The 13540-nt window shown below is 45.8% G+C and overlaps 1 protein-coding gene across 1 annotated transcript; it reads left to right on the top strand.

The window, feature by feature from the left end:
• Positions 1–3223: 3223 nt before the first annotated feature.
• CASS4 (Cas scaffolding protein family member 4) lies at positions 3224–12953 on the top strand. The gene is made up of 6 exons (XM_009082791.1): positions 3224–3265; positions 3528–3953; positions 7277–7381; positions 8384–8533; positions 9804–11141; positions 12540–12953. The coding sequence occupies exons 1-6, from the start codon at positions 3224–3226 to the stop codon at positions 12951–12953; spliced, it is 2475 nt and encodes an 824-aa protein (XP_009081039.1).
• Positions 12954–13540: the final 587 nt, after the last annotated feature.

The raw sequence follows: 13540 nt of genomic DNA, 5'->3' as shown, positions 1-13540 counted from the left end.
AAAACTATTTCTGTGGTTGAAATGCTGTGAGGTGTGTGTCACATCAGGTAGTCTGTGGTAGTGAACTGACATTTCCAGACACAAACTGAGTGGGGAGAGGGAGATAGAGAAATTATTTGGACAGTGTTGCAGGCAAGAGGTTCAAATTATCACTTGGTATATGTCACTGGGTATGACTTGGATTTTTCTATCACTTTTTTTCTGTTGCATAGCCCTATAGACTGAGGATTGAGCTTGGGATAGGAGAGGGCTCAGGAGATGTTAGGTGTTTTTTCCTTAGCATAAATATCTATTGTGTCTATAGAACACAGATGTCACTTTGTGAGTCCTCCCAGTTTGAGGTTATAGGGTTGTACATTATGGAACTATGCACTGAGCAGCTTCACTGCCTCTTAATTAACATTGCCCCTCTCTTCATTAATAAACATGAGCTAACAGCTTTCATTCCGAAGAGTCCCAAGGGCTGTTAGGTTTCATAGTGGGAGTGTTGCTGCATAAGGACACACAAACAATAGATGTAAAAAGTCCAATTTGTGGGAGGAATTCCTCTCTCAACATCTGATCCACACTCCAATAAAAGGAGATGCACTTAGGCTGCACCAGAACTTTTAACTGGAGCTGTTAGCAGAGTCCTGGCACTGAATCCCTTCAGTGGGTGACCCATTTGCATTGCCTAGGGCAGCCCTGGGCTCTGGGGGGCTCAGTGCCTGGGGAAGGGACTGCAGGGGACACAACCTCTGTTCTCTAGCTCTGTGCTCTGTCATTGCCTCATTAAAATCTGCTCAGTGCAAGAAGAGTCACAGCTCTGCCTGCCAAGCTGCTTTCTCATGGGGCAAGATGTGGCTGTTAGGATGCTCTTTGTCTTAGGAGAGGTTTTTTTCAGGGCTGCTGATGGGGATGAAACAACAAACGTCAAAGGAAAACCACTTTGATCTCATCTGTGCTGCTTTAGTGCTCAGTCCATGTTGGGTTTTGTAGGGCACATTAACAAGGTCACATACAGCACTGAAGAACTCCACACAGCTGGTCCTGATGGCACTTTGTGGATGACACATTGGACATCCAGCTTCCTCTCCAGCTTCCTCTCCACTGACAGCAGGGAGAAAATGCACATCCCACTGGCCTCAAGGCACAGCTTCCTCCTAGCTGAGCAGCCCAGAAGGTCTCTGCGACCCTGGGAATGCAGAGTTGTTTATAGTCCCTGGCAGGTCAGAGATGCTTCTGCTTACATGATAGGAAGGGGCTGCCCCAGTGAGGCCTCACACATGTCCCTGAGAGCTGAGAGTGGAGACAGAGCCCAATTCCAGACAAACAGCCACGTTAGATGAGGCAGAGCCTGGACAGATGACCTCACTCCATCTCTTTGGAGACAGATTTGATGAACCTTAGAGTTGTCAGATCAAGCACTCACCTCCTGGAACTTTTGTCTTATAAAAACTACTATTTAGCATTGCCTTAGCTGGAAAACTCTTTGGCTTTTGTCTTGTTTTATACTCTCCTATTTGAGAGCTTCACTGATCTGATTGCCAGAGATCTGACAATCTCCCAGTTCATTCATGCTCTGTAATCTGGAGGTTGGGGCTTGTCTCCATCACATCCCTTAAGTGATGTTATGGTCTTAATTTTTTAGTTCCAGCCCTATGGATGGGCTATGATGATCTATGAACAAATCTGTTCTAGCTAGATCAGGTTTCCCAGAGTGTCCTATGATTCTTCTGTCTATAGCTTTTTTAATCTCCTGCTTGACTTGCAATTTCTGAGGTTCTTGAGTGTTCATGTTGCCTACAGATGTGAGCCCACATGCCCCAGTCTGAGCTCCAGAAATGGGAGATCACCTTTCCAAGCCTGAACCACTGTGCTCTGCTTTGGATTGGTCTCTGGCTGAGCTGCAGGCACAGTTTTATTGGCAAAAACCAAAGGAATGTGTTCTGTGCTTCAAGCAAGGGATCCCTCTGATGAAAAGCTTTGTGATTTCTATGGTATGAGTTTAAATTTAACCTGTGAGGGTGGTGAGACACTGGCACAGGTTGCCCAGGGAGGCTGTGGCTGCCCCAACCCTGGCAGTGTTCAAAGGTTGGATGAGCCTTGAGCAACCTGCTCTGGTGGGAGGTGTCCCTGCCCAGGGCAGGGGGTTGGGGCTGGATCATCTCTGAGGTCCATTACAACCCCTAAAATTCTATGATCCAACAACAAGGAGCTAGAAGTGCTGATGAATAACAGGGAAAGTTGGCTGGTTTCCTTTGTTTTCCACAGTTGCAACATGTGAATCCCAGGCTGGCCCCAGGCTGTGCTCTGTGATGGGATTCCTGGCTTCAGCATTTGGCATTGTCCACATCCAAAGTGGAGTGCCATGTCCAAGGCAAAAGCCAGGCTGGGACAAGAGGTAAATGGGGCTGTTGTCCATCCCTGGCAGCTGCTGATGGATAAGCCCAGGCCTCACAGAAAGGCCATTGTTCGTGGCCACCCTGACCAAGAAGTGTGTGCAGCCAACAACAAGCCCTTTGCACCAGCTGAGCTGACAAATTGGGCTTCTTCTCCTGCAGCTTCACACCAGCTGCTGCTTTGCAGCAAATGCTCTGGTCAAAAATACAAGGCATCACGTTTCCTATTTGGGTGTTATCTCTTTGGACATTACTTCACTTTCTGATAAGGAGCTCCTGCTGAGACACAGGCAGTGTCCTGCTGCCTGGGCAGCACAGTCCCATTGTAAAGCTGAAAGCAAATTCTCTCTTGTGCTGGAAAAAAACCCTACAGCCACAGCTTTCTCTACCTTCTGCACAAATATCTTGAGTGAATAAAGCTACCTACTGCTACTACTCTTCATTTATTTAACTGTCATCTCCACACTGACAGAGAGGAGGCTTAGGTTGGATATTAGGAAGGAATTGTTCTCTGTGAGGGTGGTGAGGCACTGGCACAGGTTTGCCCAGAGAAGCTGTGGCTGCTCCATCCCTGGAAGTGTTTCAGGCCAGGTGACACAGGAACATGTCCAGGTGGGTTTGGAATGTCTCCAGAGAGGAAGACTCTGTGACCTCCTTGGGCAGCCTGTCCAATGCTCTGCCACCTCCATGGAGGGAACTTCTTCCTCATGTTGAGATAGAACTACTTGTGGTTTAGTTTGTAAGTCTAACATACATAAGTCTAGTATAATAAGTCTAAATAATGAAGGTTAGCAGTGGTGTTCGAGAGCCTCGGGGGAAAAGTGGTGTGGAAACATTGCATGATGATGATGATAATTGCGTTCGAGAGCCTCGGGGGAAAAGTGGTGAGGAAACATTGCATGATGATGATGATGATTGCATGATGATGATGATGATTGTTGCTGTTGCTATATCTATTTCTTTACTGCACTGAACATGGAAGGCACAGGCTGAAAACTCACTGAAACCAAAGCCCTGAGAAATGTTGTTTCATGTGCCAACAGGTGGGCTTGAATCCAAACGAAATCAGGGTGGGGAGAAACCCCCAACCAGAAGGTAATTAGCTCTTCTGTGAGTGTAACAATGTTGGTGTTCCCCTGTCCCCAGAACACCCTGGCCAAGGCTCTGTACGACAACAAGGCTGAGTGCTCAGATGAGTTGGCTTTCCGCAAGGGAGACATCCTGACAGTGCTGGACCAAAACATCATCGGCAGTGAGGGCTGGTGGAAGTGCTCCCTCCATGGCAGGCAGGGCCTGGCCCCTGCCAACCGCCTGCAGCTCCTCTCTGCCTCTCCAGCTGTGCTGCTGCTTCCTTCCACCCGCAGCGACCCCGCAGAGCTGCCAACCAGCCAACAAAACATCTACCAGGTGCCCTCTGGCCCCAAGAACACCGTGTCGTCCACCTATGAGAAGATGGAAGGGTGGGTTAAATCTCCAGCTAGGGTGTCTGCCACACCTGCCCAAGCAATATATCAAGTGCCAGCCTTGGCTGCACAGCTGCTCAGTGAAAGGACCAAAAGCTTGAAAAACCAGGTAAGAATATAAGCAACTCATAATGTAGCAGATGTTGTTATTAAAACCATCACTGGGAGTGGGGAAATAGTAAAGCTGTGATATTTCAGTAGAGTTTGCAGCAAAAGAATGATGGTGTTTAGGAAACTCCCATTAATTCTACTACAGTTTACTGCATTTAGGTGGGAAATGATGCTCTGAGCAACATAAGAGTCTCTCTGTATTCCATAATCCTTCACCTTTCTGACAATTTAAGGCAGCTGTAAAATAGGGCAGGAAGTAAAGAATATACCATTTGTTAGGAAGAATGTAGAAATTATTTACAAACCTTCCCCAGAGTTAAAGTAACAAGAGGCAGAACTTTCTGCTCTGATGGACCACAGCATGCACCACCCACCCAGGGTCCTTTGGGCACGTGTGGGGTGTTTGCATCCATCTACACAGCAACAGGATTCATTATTTCAAAGAGAAAAAACCCTTTGCTGGGTGATTGCTGTTTTGGTCTAGTTTCTCCTGTTTTCTGCTGCCTCTCTTCTGCTACTCAAGGCTGTTGTGATGCTTGCAAAGCAGCAGCACCTCTTAGTCATGCTAGAGGGCACAGGCTTTGGTTGTGAGGCCTCAATCAGTTTCTCTCTCCTTGACCAGGGTGCACAGGATGAGAGCAGCCACCAGTGCCCCCAGTTATGGAGGAGACCCTGGTTTTCCAGGGTTTCCTTACAGCTGCCTGGTCTGGCCTCTTCTCTCTCCCAGCTCCTTGCGCTTGGCATCCAAATGAAATATGTACATGGGACATAAAATTTTTGACTACCTGTTGCATCAAGTGTCTTAAGATCAAAAACTTGTGCTTTTCTCTGCATCAAATGAACAAGGAATTTTTTTAATTAAAGGTAAATAGAGCAAGTGGGGAGGGAGCTCAAGTTTTTGTTCAGTTCCATGAGCCCTTCAGCCCTGGGTGTCTCTTTATTCTGTGTAGGAAGGAAATTCTGCCCTGAGCTATATAGTCTTTTAGGCTGATTTAATGATCCCTTGATTTATGGGGGCTCAGTCAGCCACGTTTCCCCCCACTGTGCTGGAAGGCAAGTCATGGAAACAAGGTGCTGTTTCCTGCTGTGTGGCAGATGGATGCTGGAAAACTGACAAACTCAGTGCATCCCTGGTGGCTGAAATCTGATTTTCAGCACTGCAGCTGCAATATACAACCTTTGTGTAGTCACCAGGACTGCAAGTTCAGACTAACAGCTACAAAACCCCTTTTGCACTTGCTGTGGTCTGATTTCTCCACATTCCTGACCCTAAGGGAGCCATTTGTGATCTGAGTGGGAGATTGGTACAAATTTTCCATGTTGTGCTAGCAAACCAGGTGGAAAATGTCATTGATTCTTAATCTGGATGAATGGCCCAACAGAAGAGCTCCTTGGCTATTCCTCTCTCTGCTGTTTCATGAGTTTATATACCTAAGCCTTGTCTGCTCTGAGAAGGAAAAAGAAATGTCCCAGCCTGAGTTTATAATCTAAAGGTTCAGGTTTGAGCTGCCTCTTGCACAATGTCCCAGCTGTTCCCACACCAACTGCAGGGTGGTGGTCCCAATCCATGCCCAGATGCACGGGGAGGTTGGGGGAGAACAGCCTGTGTGAGTGCAGAAAGAACCACAGCACTCAGGGCTGCCCCACATACATCCTGGGGGACAACTGGCAAAGTTCCTGGCATACTCAGCTGTCCCCTGAGCAGCTGGGTGAAGCCACTGGGAGTCTTTGAGCTGACTGAAAGCAATGAAGCCAAACCAAACCCCTCAGAGCCTGTATGCTTTCACCCTTTGGAGGAGCCTTGTTGCTCCTGCCTGACCACAAGGCACCTTCTTGTTCTGCTGTCACTGAAAGGACTTTCAGAGTAGTAAGATGTGATATCCTGTGAGTTTCCTCTATGCTAAGTTTTGTCCATCTGCAAACAGGCTTGGGCTAAGGATGGATTTCTTGATGCCACTTATCTTTTACCCTTTTTGCTCTAGGAAGCCACAGAATCACAGAGTGTTAAGGGGCTGGAATGAACCTGGAAGATCATCTAGTCCCAGCTTCCCTGCCCCGGGCAGAGGCACCTCCAACTAGACCAGGTTGCTCAAGGCCTTATCCAACCTGGCTTTGGACACTGCCAAGGCTGGGGCAAGTCTCTTTATGCCTCTGTTTTCAAGCAAGATGCTCATATTCAGGCACTGGCACAGGTTGCCCAGAGCAGCTGTGGCTGCTCCATCCCTGGGAGTGTTCCAGGCCAGGTTGGATGGAGCTTGGAGCAGCCTGGGCTGGTGGAAGGTGTCCCTGCCCATGGCAGGGGGTCAAACAAGATGAACTTTAAGGTTTCTTCAACCCAAACCATTCCATGATTCTATAATTCAGTATCAGAGAGCACTAAGAGAATTTGTCTTCACTCCTCATTCCCCTTCTTCAGGTGAGATCAAGGAGCTCTCAGAGAGCTGCAGCAGGCAGTTATACAAAGCTGGAGGCTTGTTCCTCTACCACATTCCCCTTAATTTTAGTCACTGCAACACTTACATGGAGATCACCACCTCCAATTTTAAACCATTTACTGTGATATCTCATCTCCAGTTCGCTGTGCTCCATTTGATTCAAATTTCATTTGAATTTGATTCAAATTTGATTCAAAATTCCATGTTTTGGCGATTGATTTAATAAAACAAAGTCCTAACCCAATATTCATATTTTGGGACCTTAACTAATTGTTCCACAGATCTTGTTGTGGCTTCTCAAACAGGAGATTTCGTCTGTAATTTGCCACAGACAAAGGATGTAATTCCCATTTCAGACTTCTCTGTTTATGGAGTTGGATAGGACATTGAGGTAACTATGTTTGCTCCTTCCAAATGAGTTGGTATTTCCTAAGTACAGAACAATACACCTCAGCCTGCACCTCTTTGCTGCTCTTACACTAAATGTGGCTTGACCTCGTGGCTCTGTGGGCCTGGAGAAATAGAAGTTTCCTCACTTCCTTGTTCTAGTGGTTCTGCTTTTGGGTGGGTAGTCTAAAGATCTAAGTGATAAGTGAGGCTGGACTTTCTCCAAATCTTTTCCATAGTTAGTAAGACAAATCATCTTTGATTTGTATGTGCCAGTTCTTAACTAAAATGCAGGAGAAATGCTGGAAAAGGAGAACTATGGGAGGAAAATAGCATAGTCCTTGTAAGGTCAATTCCTGTCTCACCATCAGTGAAGAGTTTAACTGCTTAAGAGCAATTACTCCAGCGATGGCCTATCCAGCTAAATGAGTTCCTAAAGATTTCCTGAGCTTCCTGCTCACTGCAGCTTTCTCATGATGGATTTTTCTCTCCCTCTAAGCACCTGTTTACCCTCCCAAGAGCATCTCGTGCTTCAGCCCCAAACATCAGGACTGAGGTGTATGATGTTCCCTCCACGCAGCGCCGGGAGTCCCTGCTCACCCAGGTCAGTCCTGCATGTCCCTCCCTGCACCTTGGATCCTGAACAACCTCAGAATACATTTATTCTACCAAATTCTAGTGTTTCCCTGTTCACTCTTTGTAAAATCTGGCAGAAAGTCATTTATTTTTAGGGAAGTTCAAAACCTAAAGAGGTTCTCTGGAGTTTCTTAGAAACACACAGAAACGTGTCTTAAATCTGGTCTGTTTCTAACAAACACAGTTTTACCTCTACTGAGTTGCAAAGCACAGAAGGAATCTCAGTATCAGAGTGGCAACTTCTCTGCCTTGGAATTTGGGAGGAAATGTGCTTTGTGTCATTGGATTGGGATGACCTCAGGATGTTTATAGCAGAGTCACAAGGGTGTCTATATAAGAAGAGACTAAATGTCACCCACACCACTCTTGTCCTGGGCAAGAACATGCCATGGATTGGGTCATGTAACCATGACCCTCTTGGGGTGAAGACAACATCAATCACATCTACTACTGAAGTGTCCTGTTGCATGATCTTGCTCTTGGAGCCACCATGCTTCCCTGGGCAGAGAGAATGGCACATTTCCTCTGCCTCTTGCCTGTGCAGGTCATCAGGATGGGACAGACACGAGACCCATCCTGTCTCCTACCACCCAAAGGTGTGAGTGGGACTAGAGCATATCCACAGAGCCTCTCCACACCTTGCTCTGGCAGCACCTGGCAGAGCAGGGTTGACCCCACTCCAGTTATTATCAAGTTATACAGACTTCCTTGAGTTACCCACTTTGTGTAAATGGTTGATCCCTGCTCAGACCCAGACTCAGGTGTGTTGGTGGTGCTGCCTCACACCACCTGGTGCCCACCACCTTCCCACTTAGTGCTGTGGAACAACTCCAGCAGCTCCTCAGCAGGTTGAGGTTGCCCCTTGCTGTCCAAACCAGGAGCTACACAGTCTGAAAGCCTTTGATTCCACCCAAGTCCTCAGTGGACTCTAAAAAGGATCAAACTCAACCTGTTCTTTCCCTTTGAGCAGAGTGGTGCCACTCCACCCACGGCACGGAAGGGCTCTGTGCTGGTCAGATCCATGGAGAGCTTCCAGGCAGAGCAGAAGCAGCTGTACAACATCCCATCCAGCCCAGATAAGGCAGGAGCTGGTATCCAGAAGCACTCACCAGTGGGAATTGTAAGTAAGACTTGTTGGACACCAGAGAATAACCTGTCACTGCTGTGACACCAGCCTTGGGGGGTGGTCAGGTTTCCCATCTCTTCCCTCTGTATGACAAGGACCGTCCTGAAGAAAGCTGATCTGAAATGTCTCAACTAAGAAAAATATCTCCACGGGAATTATTAGCTGAGTGCCAAATATTTCATGTTCCCTGAATGGATTTAGGATCCAAGAGGACTTTGACAGGCTCCTCAGCACACATACCTAGGGCTGAGAGATCTCAGGGTAGACCATCCCAGCACAGGAAATCTGAGGTTTTGTGGGTTTAAAGAGAGGTGCTGTAGGCTCAGGGCTGCAGCAGCCAGTCTTGCATAGAGCCTGTTCAGCAGTGACAGCAGGACTGGTTCCACCCAGGAGTAGGTGCTGATACATTAGTGATTGCTCACCTGAGTTGGCATTCCCAAAATTTCTATGGCTGTTAGGAGTTGCACCCACCAGCTGCCCCAGCCTGGGAGCAGATTTCCTTCCAGAGAACAGGATTTATCATTGCTTTCAAAATCAAAATTTTGAATTCTTTGCTCATGGACAATTTGAAAATTGGCCTGAAACACTCTTGGGCTCCTCTTCCCACACACATCTCCTGCCAATGGGGAAGCCTGACCTGAGCAGTTCCTTTTGAAATCTCTATTACATATGTATTACACTACAACCTTCAGTTGTTTCCTGGTGCTGCACATTCCTGTCATTCCCTGCACTCCCCCATGGTTGTGTGTTGTGCTTGTAAGGCATCCAGGTGTGATCTCCCATGAAGTACCTGTTAGCATTAGTCTGGATTTTCTTACACAAGAACTGGTCATGCATTTCCCTTTCCAGCTTTGGCCTTCAGCTGTGCACGCACATATTTCTAAGGCCTTGGGCAAGATCTGTTTCCATCTTAGCAAACCTGTATTGAGTAAAAATGTAGATTCACAGAAGATGAAGAAAAGCCAGGAGTGTTTGGTGGTGATTTGTTTTGTCAGGGTTTGCATAGGAATGGTGGTGGGAAGACTGGAAAATCAAGATTTCACTGGCTGGGGACACTGCTGTGTGAGCTAATCTCCTATGCTCCAAGTATTTTACCTTATATATGTGTAGCCTGTGCATTTTAGAAGGTAAAAATGTGGGCTAGGCTTCTGGTGCAGTTCCATTGGCAGCAGTGGAGTTGTACATGTTTATGTGCTCTGAGAGTTCAGGTTTGTTTCTCATCTCTTGTTTTAAAAGGTTTATAACCCTCTGTGCTCTGTTGCAGTTATATGATGTCCCTCCCAAAAGAGAAGTTGATGTTTCAGAAAATAAACCTCAAAAGAAGTGTTGGGGCCATTACAACACTTTGCCAAATCCTCGAAAGTCAGAGTGGATTTATGACATTCCAGTATCACCTGAAAAATCAAGATCAAACCAAAATCCTTCTGGGCATTCCCTGGAGAACCAGGTGCTGTATGATATACCTCCAGCCAGGTACAAGGGACTAACAACAAATCCTGAAGCTAAAGGTGTAAATCCACAGTTATATGATATTCCACCAACACAAAGGAAATTAACATTCCCGGATCTCCACCTTTATGATGTTCCATCCTCACGGGATGTGCTCCTTTTGCCACAGAATGGTAGCTGTGAAGCACCCCCAAGTCTTACAGCTCCAAAGGCTGAGAATCAGATCTCTGAAGAGAATGTTTATGACATCCCAAAAGGTTTGCCCACCACTGGGCACTCCAAGAAAGAGATGGATAACAACAGGGATAGCTCTGAAGACCAAGCTCATGGTGCTGCTCCACAGCTCTCAAGAGTTGCCAGATTAGAACAAGACAACTTGTCTGCTTCTGGTGTGGACAGCAGAAGCAGCACACACTCCACCTCCTCCAGCTCTTCTCCTGAGTCGTTTTCTGTGTCATCACCAGCAGAAGATCCTGTCAAAGGAATCAAACTGGACCTCGAGGTGGCCATAGAGACACTGACCAGGTTGCAGCACAGTGTGTCCAGCTCAGTTGCAAGTTTAATGATCTTTGTGAGCAGCAAGTGGAGGTTACAGGAACACCTGGAGAAAAGCCTTGAAGAAATCCACAGAGCAGTTGACCACATAAAGGTATCGCTGGGAGAATTTCTGACCTTCGCTCAAGTCATTAAGGGCAATGCCTCTTCCCTCACAGATAACAACCTGCAGAGCAGGATTATAAAGCAGCTAGAAATTCTTGTGAACTCCTTCCAAATATTAACAGAAACAAGAGAGGCACTAAACCACTGCAACTGGTCCCTGGAGGCTTTGGTGCTCAGGAAGCCCCAGAGCAGCCCAGATGACCTCGATCGCTTTGTTATGGTCGCTCGCACGATCCCAGACGACATCAAGAGGTTTGTGTCCATCATCATTGCCAATGGAAAGCTGCTCTTCAGGAAGTATGAGAAGGAACAAGAGGAGAAACAAGCAAAAGTGAACCCAGAGTACAAACTGGCAAAGCAAATCTCATTGCCAAGGAGAATAGAAATAGAGTCAACGCAGAGAAATGTTCCTAATAAACTCAGCCTGAGTCAGGTCCTTTCTGAGAGACAGGAAGAAAATGCCACTGAGGACAGTGATTATGTCCAGTTGCAGGTCAGTAAATCTGGGCTTTATTGTCTATGTTCTCCATCATTTGCTGATATGAAGCTATCAACTATCAGCACTATTTTATTTGCACATTTTTCTCATCCTGCCCTTCTAAATTCATTTGGGAGACAAGTTTCAGCTGAGGGTTAGTAATTCTTTCTCCTCCTTTGCCTACTAGTTCTCTTCTTGCCATTGTGTTTGGCTCTGACATGACTAGACAAGAGATGTTACTTTCCAACTTGTGGTGTACTCAGAATTCTGTTTTCACAGAAAATTCTGCTGTAACAAATCAAACTCTTACTGGGAATGATCAGATTTATTCACTAGAATAATTCTGGATGTTTGTTACAATCATTCACCTTAGAACTGCTGAAATATCCACTAAGAACATCCCTCTTGGTCTCCCAAAGAAATGCTGACTTGTCCCGAGGATTTAGGAAATGTTATTAATCCTAGGAGATTTCCCAGGATTTGGGAAATGTTATTTTGTGGATGTTTCAGTCAGATCTTGCAGGATCAGACACTACATTTCTCCTAGGGGAAAAAACCTACAGTTGCTTCCAATAAATGTACCCTCATTATCATAACACGAAGGCTGCAGAGCAAGGAATTGTTCCTCTGTGAAATGAGAGAAAAACACTTCTATATTTAAATATTTTGTGTGAGTCATTTCAACTTTGCTCTCATTTTAATTTGTAACAGGCACAGAAATTCATTTCAGGTAAAGAAGTAGCCAAGAAGAGCACAGAGTCTAAACCAAAGGTACTTCTGATTTTGAAAGCTGTTACTTGGGAGGACTCCTAGTCCCTGATTTCTGTGCTTGCTGAAATGCAAAGTCATTTGCATTTAGACACACATATCTCTGCACAGAGATCTATTTGCTTCTCATGGTTCATTTTCCCAGAACTTTTCTTTAGAATTGCTGCTGGAAATTGTGACGAGCACTTATTTTCCTCACACAGAATGAATCTTTCCAGTTCAAAGCCATTCGAGTTATTTTCTTCCCTTTGTGCATCACTTGGGACAAGGCTGTGAGAGTTAGTACTTCAAAAACATCTTGTACTGGGACAACATTGCATTTTAATCATTTATAACCCTGAAGTCCATTAAAGATCAATGTGCCATCTGAAAGCTTCAAGTCCAGACTGTAGGATTGAAGTTTGGCTGCAGCACTTTGTGCTATCCATTATTAAAACCATATTTGGGGGAAAAAACAGGGAGAAAATACCACTTTAAAGTCCAATACTTTATGGAAAGTAAAATTACTGGGGCAATTTGGAGACTATTAACCACCAACACTCCCTGTAAGTGAAGCAACCCATGAAGAATTCAGGGTAGAGCAACTAAATAAACAATCAGTGTGTGCCACCAACCTGACTCTCTTCTTTTGAAACCCTTCTCCAGGTTCTGCCATCTGCAAAAAAGACTGGAATTCCCAGCCAGCAGGACTGTGCCAAGAAAATCCCTCTGCCAGAGCACTGCAAGCTGTGCTTTGCTGCACTCCACAAGGCAATTGGGGTGTTCACTAACAGCCTGAACCACAATCAGCCTCCTGAGGTCTTCATATCCCACAGCAAACTCATCATCATGGTGGGGCAGAAGTTAGTGGATTCTCTCTGCCAGGAAACCCAGGAAAGAGAGGCCAGGAATGATGTTCTCCACAGCAGCAGCAGGTTCTGCAGCCTCCTGAAGAGCTTGGCTCTAGCCACCAAAAATGCTGCAATACAATATCCCAGTGCAGATGCCACGAGGGAACTTCAGGCTCAAGCCCAGGAGCTGTGTCAGTACATACAGCAGTTCAGGGCAATGATGGAATGAGACACCTCAGTGTTTTCACACCTTCTCCATTTTGATATTGCTCCTGTAGCTCGTGGCAGCCCAGGAGGGCAAAAGTAGCTCAGTGACACCAATTCCACCCCTCAGAACTCCTCCTGGGGGTTCCCCAGGTGCTGCTGCACTTTTGACAGGTGAAGATCCACACAACAGAAGAAGATTTGTAGAGTTGAATCTGTTCTTTCTTCTCTGCTCAGATCCTGCCTGGAGATGTCATCACACTAGGTTGGGCAGGAATGTTTGCTGTGTATTAGAGCAAAATGATGTTATTATCTGTCTGGTTTCTTATTTTATAACGTCTGTATAAGTCAGATAAATGTATTTTTCCATTTTTTATTCTTTTCTATTCAGGCATGTAAAGTCTCTCCTTAAATTTAGCTGCACAATGTTCTGTAACTTATGATATCTCACCCTTCATTATTTCCTGAGGACTTTACTCAAAGTTTGTAATTACAATGTGGTTTTTCTTCAAACAGCTGGAAATATTTTGGTTTGACATACAAATGCCATGAACATATTAGGGCATAAAATCTAGGAGATACTACACATAGCCTAGATGTTAATGGGAAATG

This window comes from Acanthisitta chloris, unplaced genomic scaffold (genome assembly GCF_000695815.1).
Source record: "Acanthisitta chloris isolate BGI_N310 unplaced genomic scaffold, ASM69581v1 scaffold31610, whole genome shotgun sequence".
In the NCBI taxonomy this organism is placed as follows: Eukaryota; Metazoa; Chordata; class Aves; order Passeriformes; family Acanthisittidae; genus Acanthisitta; species Acanthisitta chloris.
Note: the sequence above shows the minus strand (reverse complement) of the source record. Positions and strands in the feature narration are given on the sequence as shown.

Excerpts from the sequence above, each read along its gene's own strand:
- CASS4 (XM_009082791.1), top strand. The coding sequence starts at position 3,224 with ATGATGATGATAATTGCGTTCGAGAGCCTCGGGGGAAAAGTG. Across the intron at positions 8,534-9,803 it reads AGCACTCACCAGTGGGAATT|TTATATGATGTCCCTCCCAA; the intron begins GTAAGTAAGACT and ends GCTCTGTTGCAG. Across the intron at positions 11,142-12,539 it reads GTGATTATGTCCAGTTGCAG|GTTCTGCCATCTGCAAAAAA; the intron begins GTCAGTAAATCT and ends ACCCTTCTCCAG.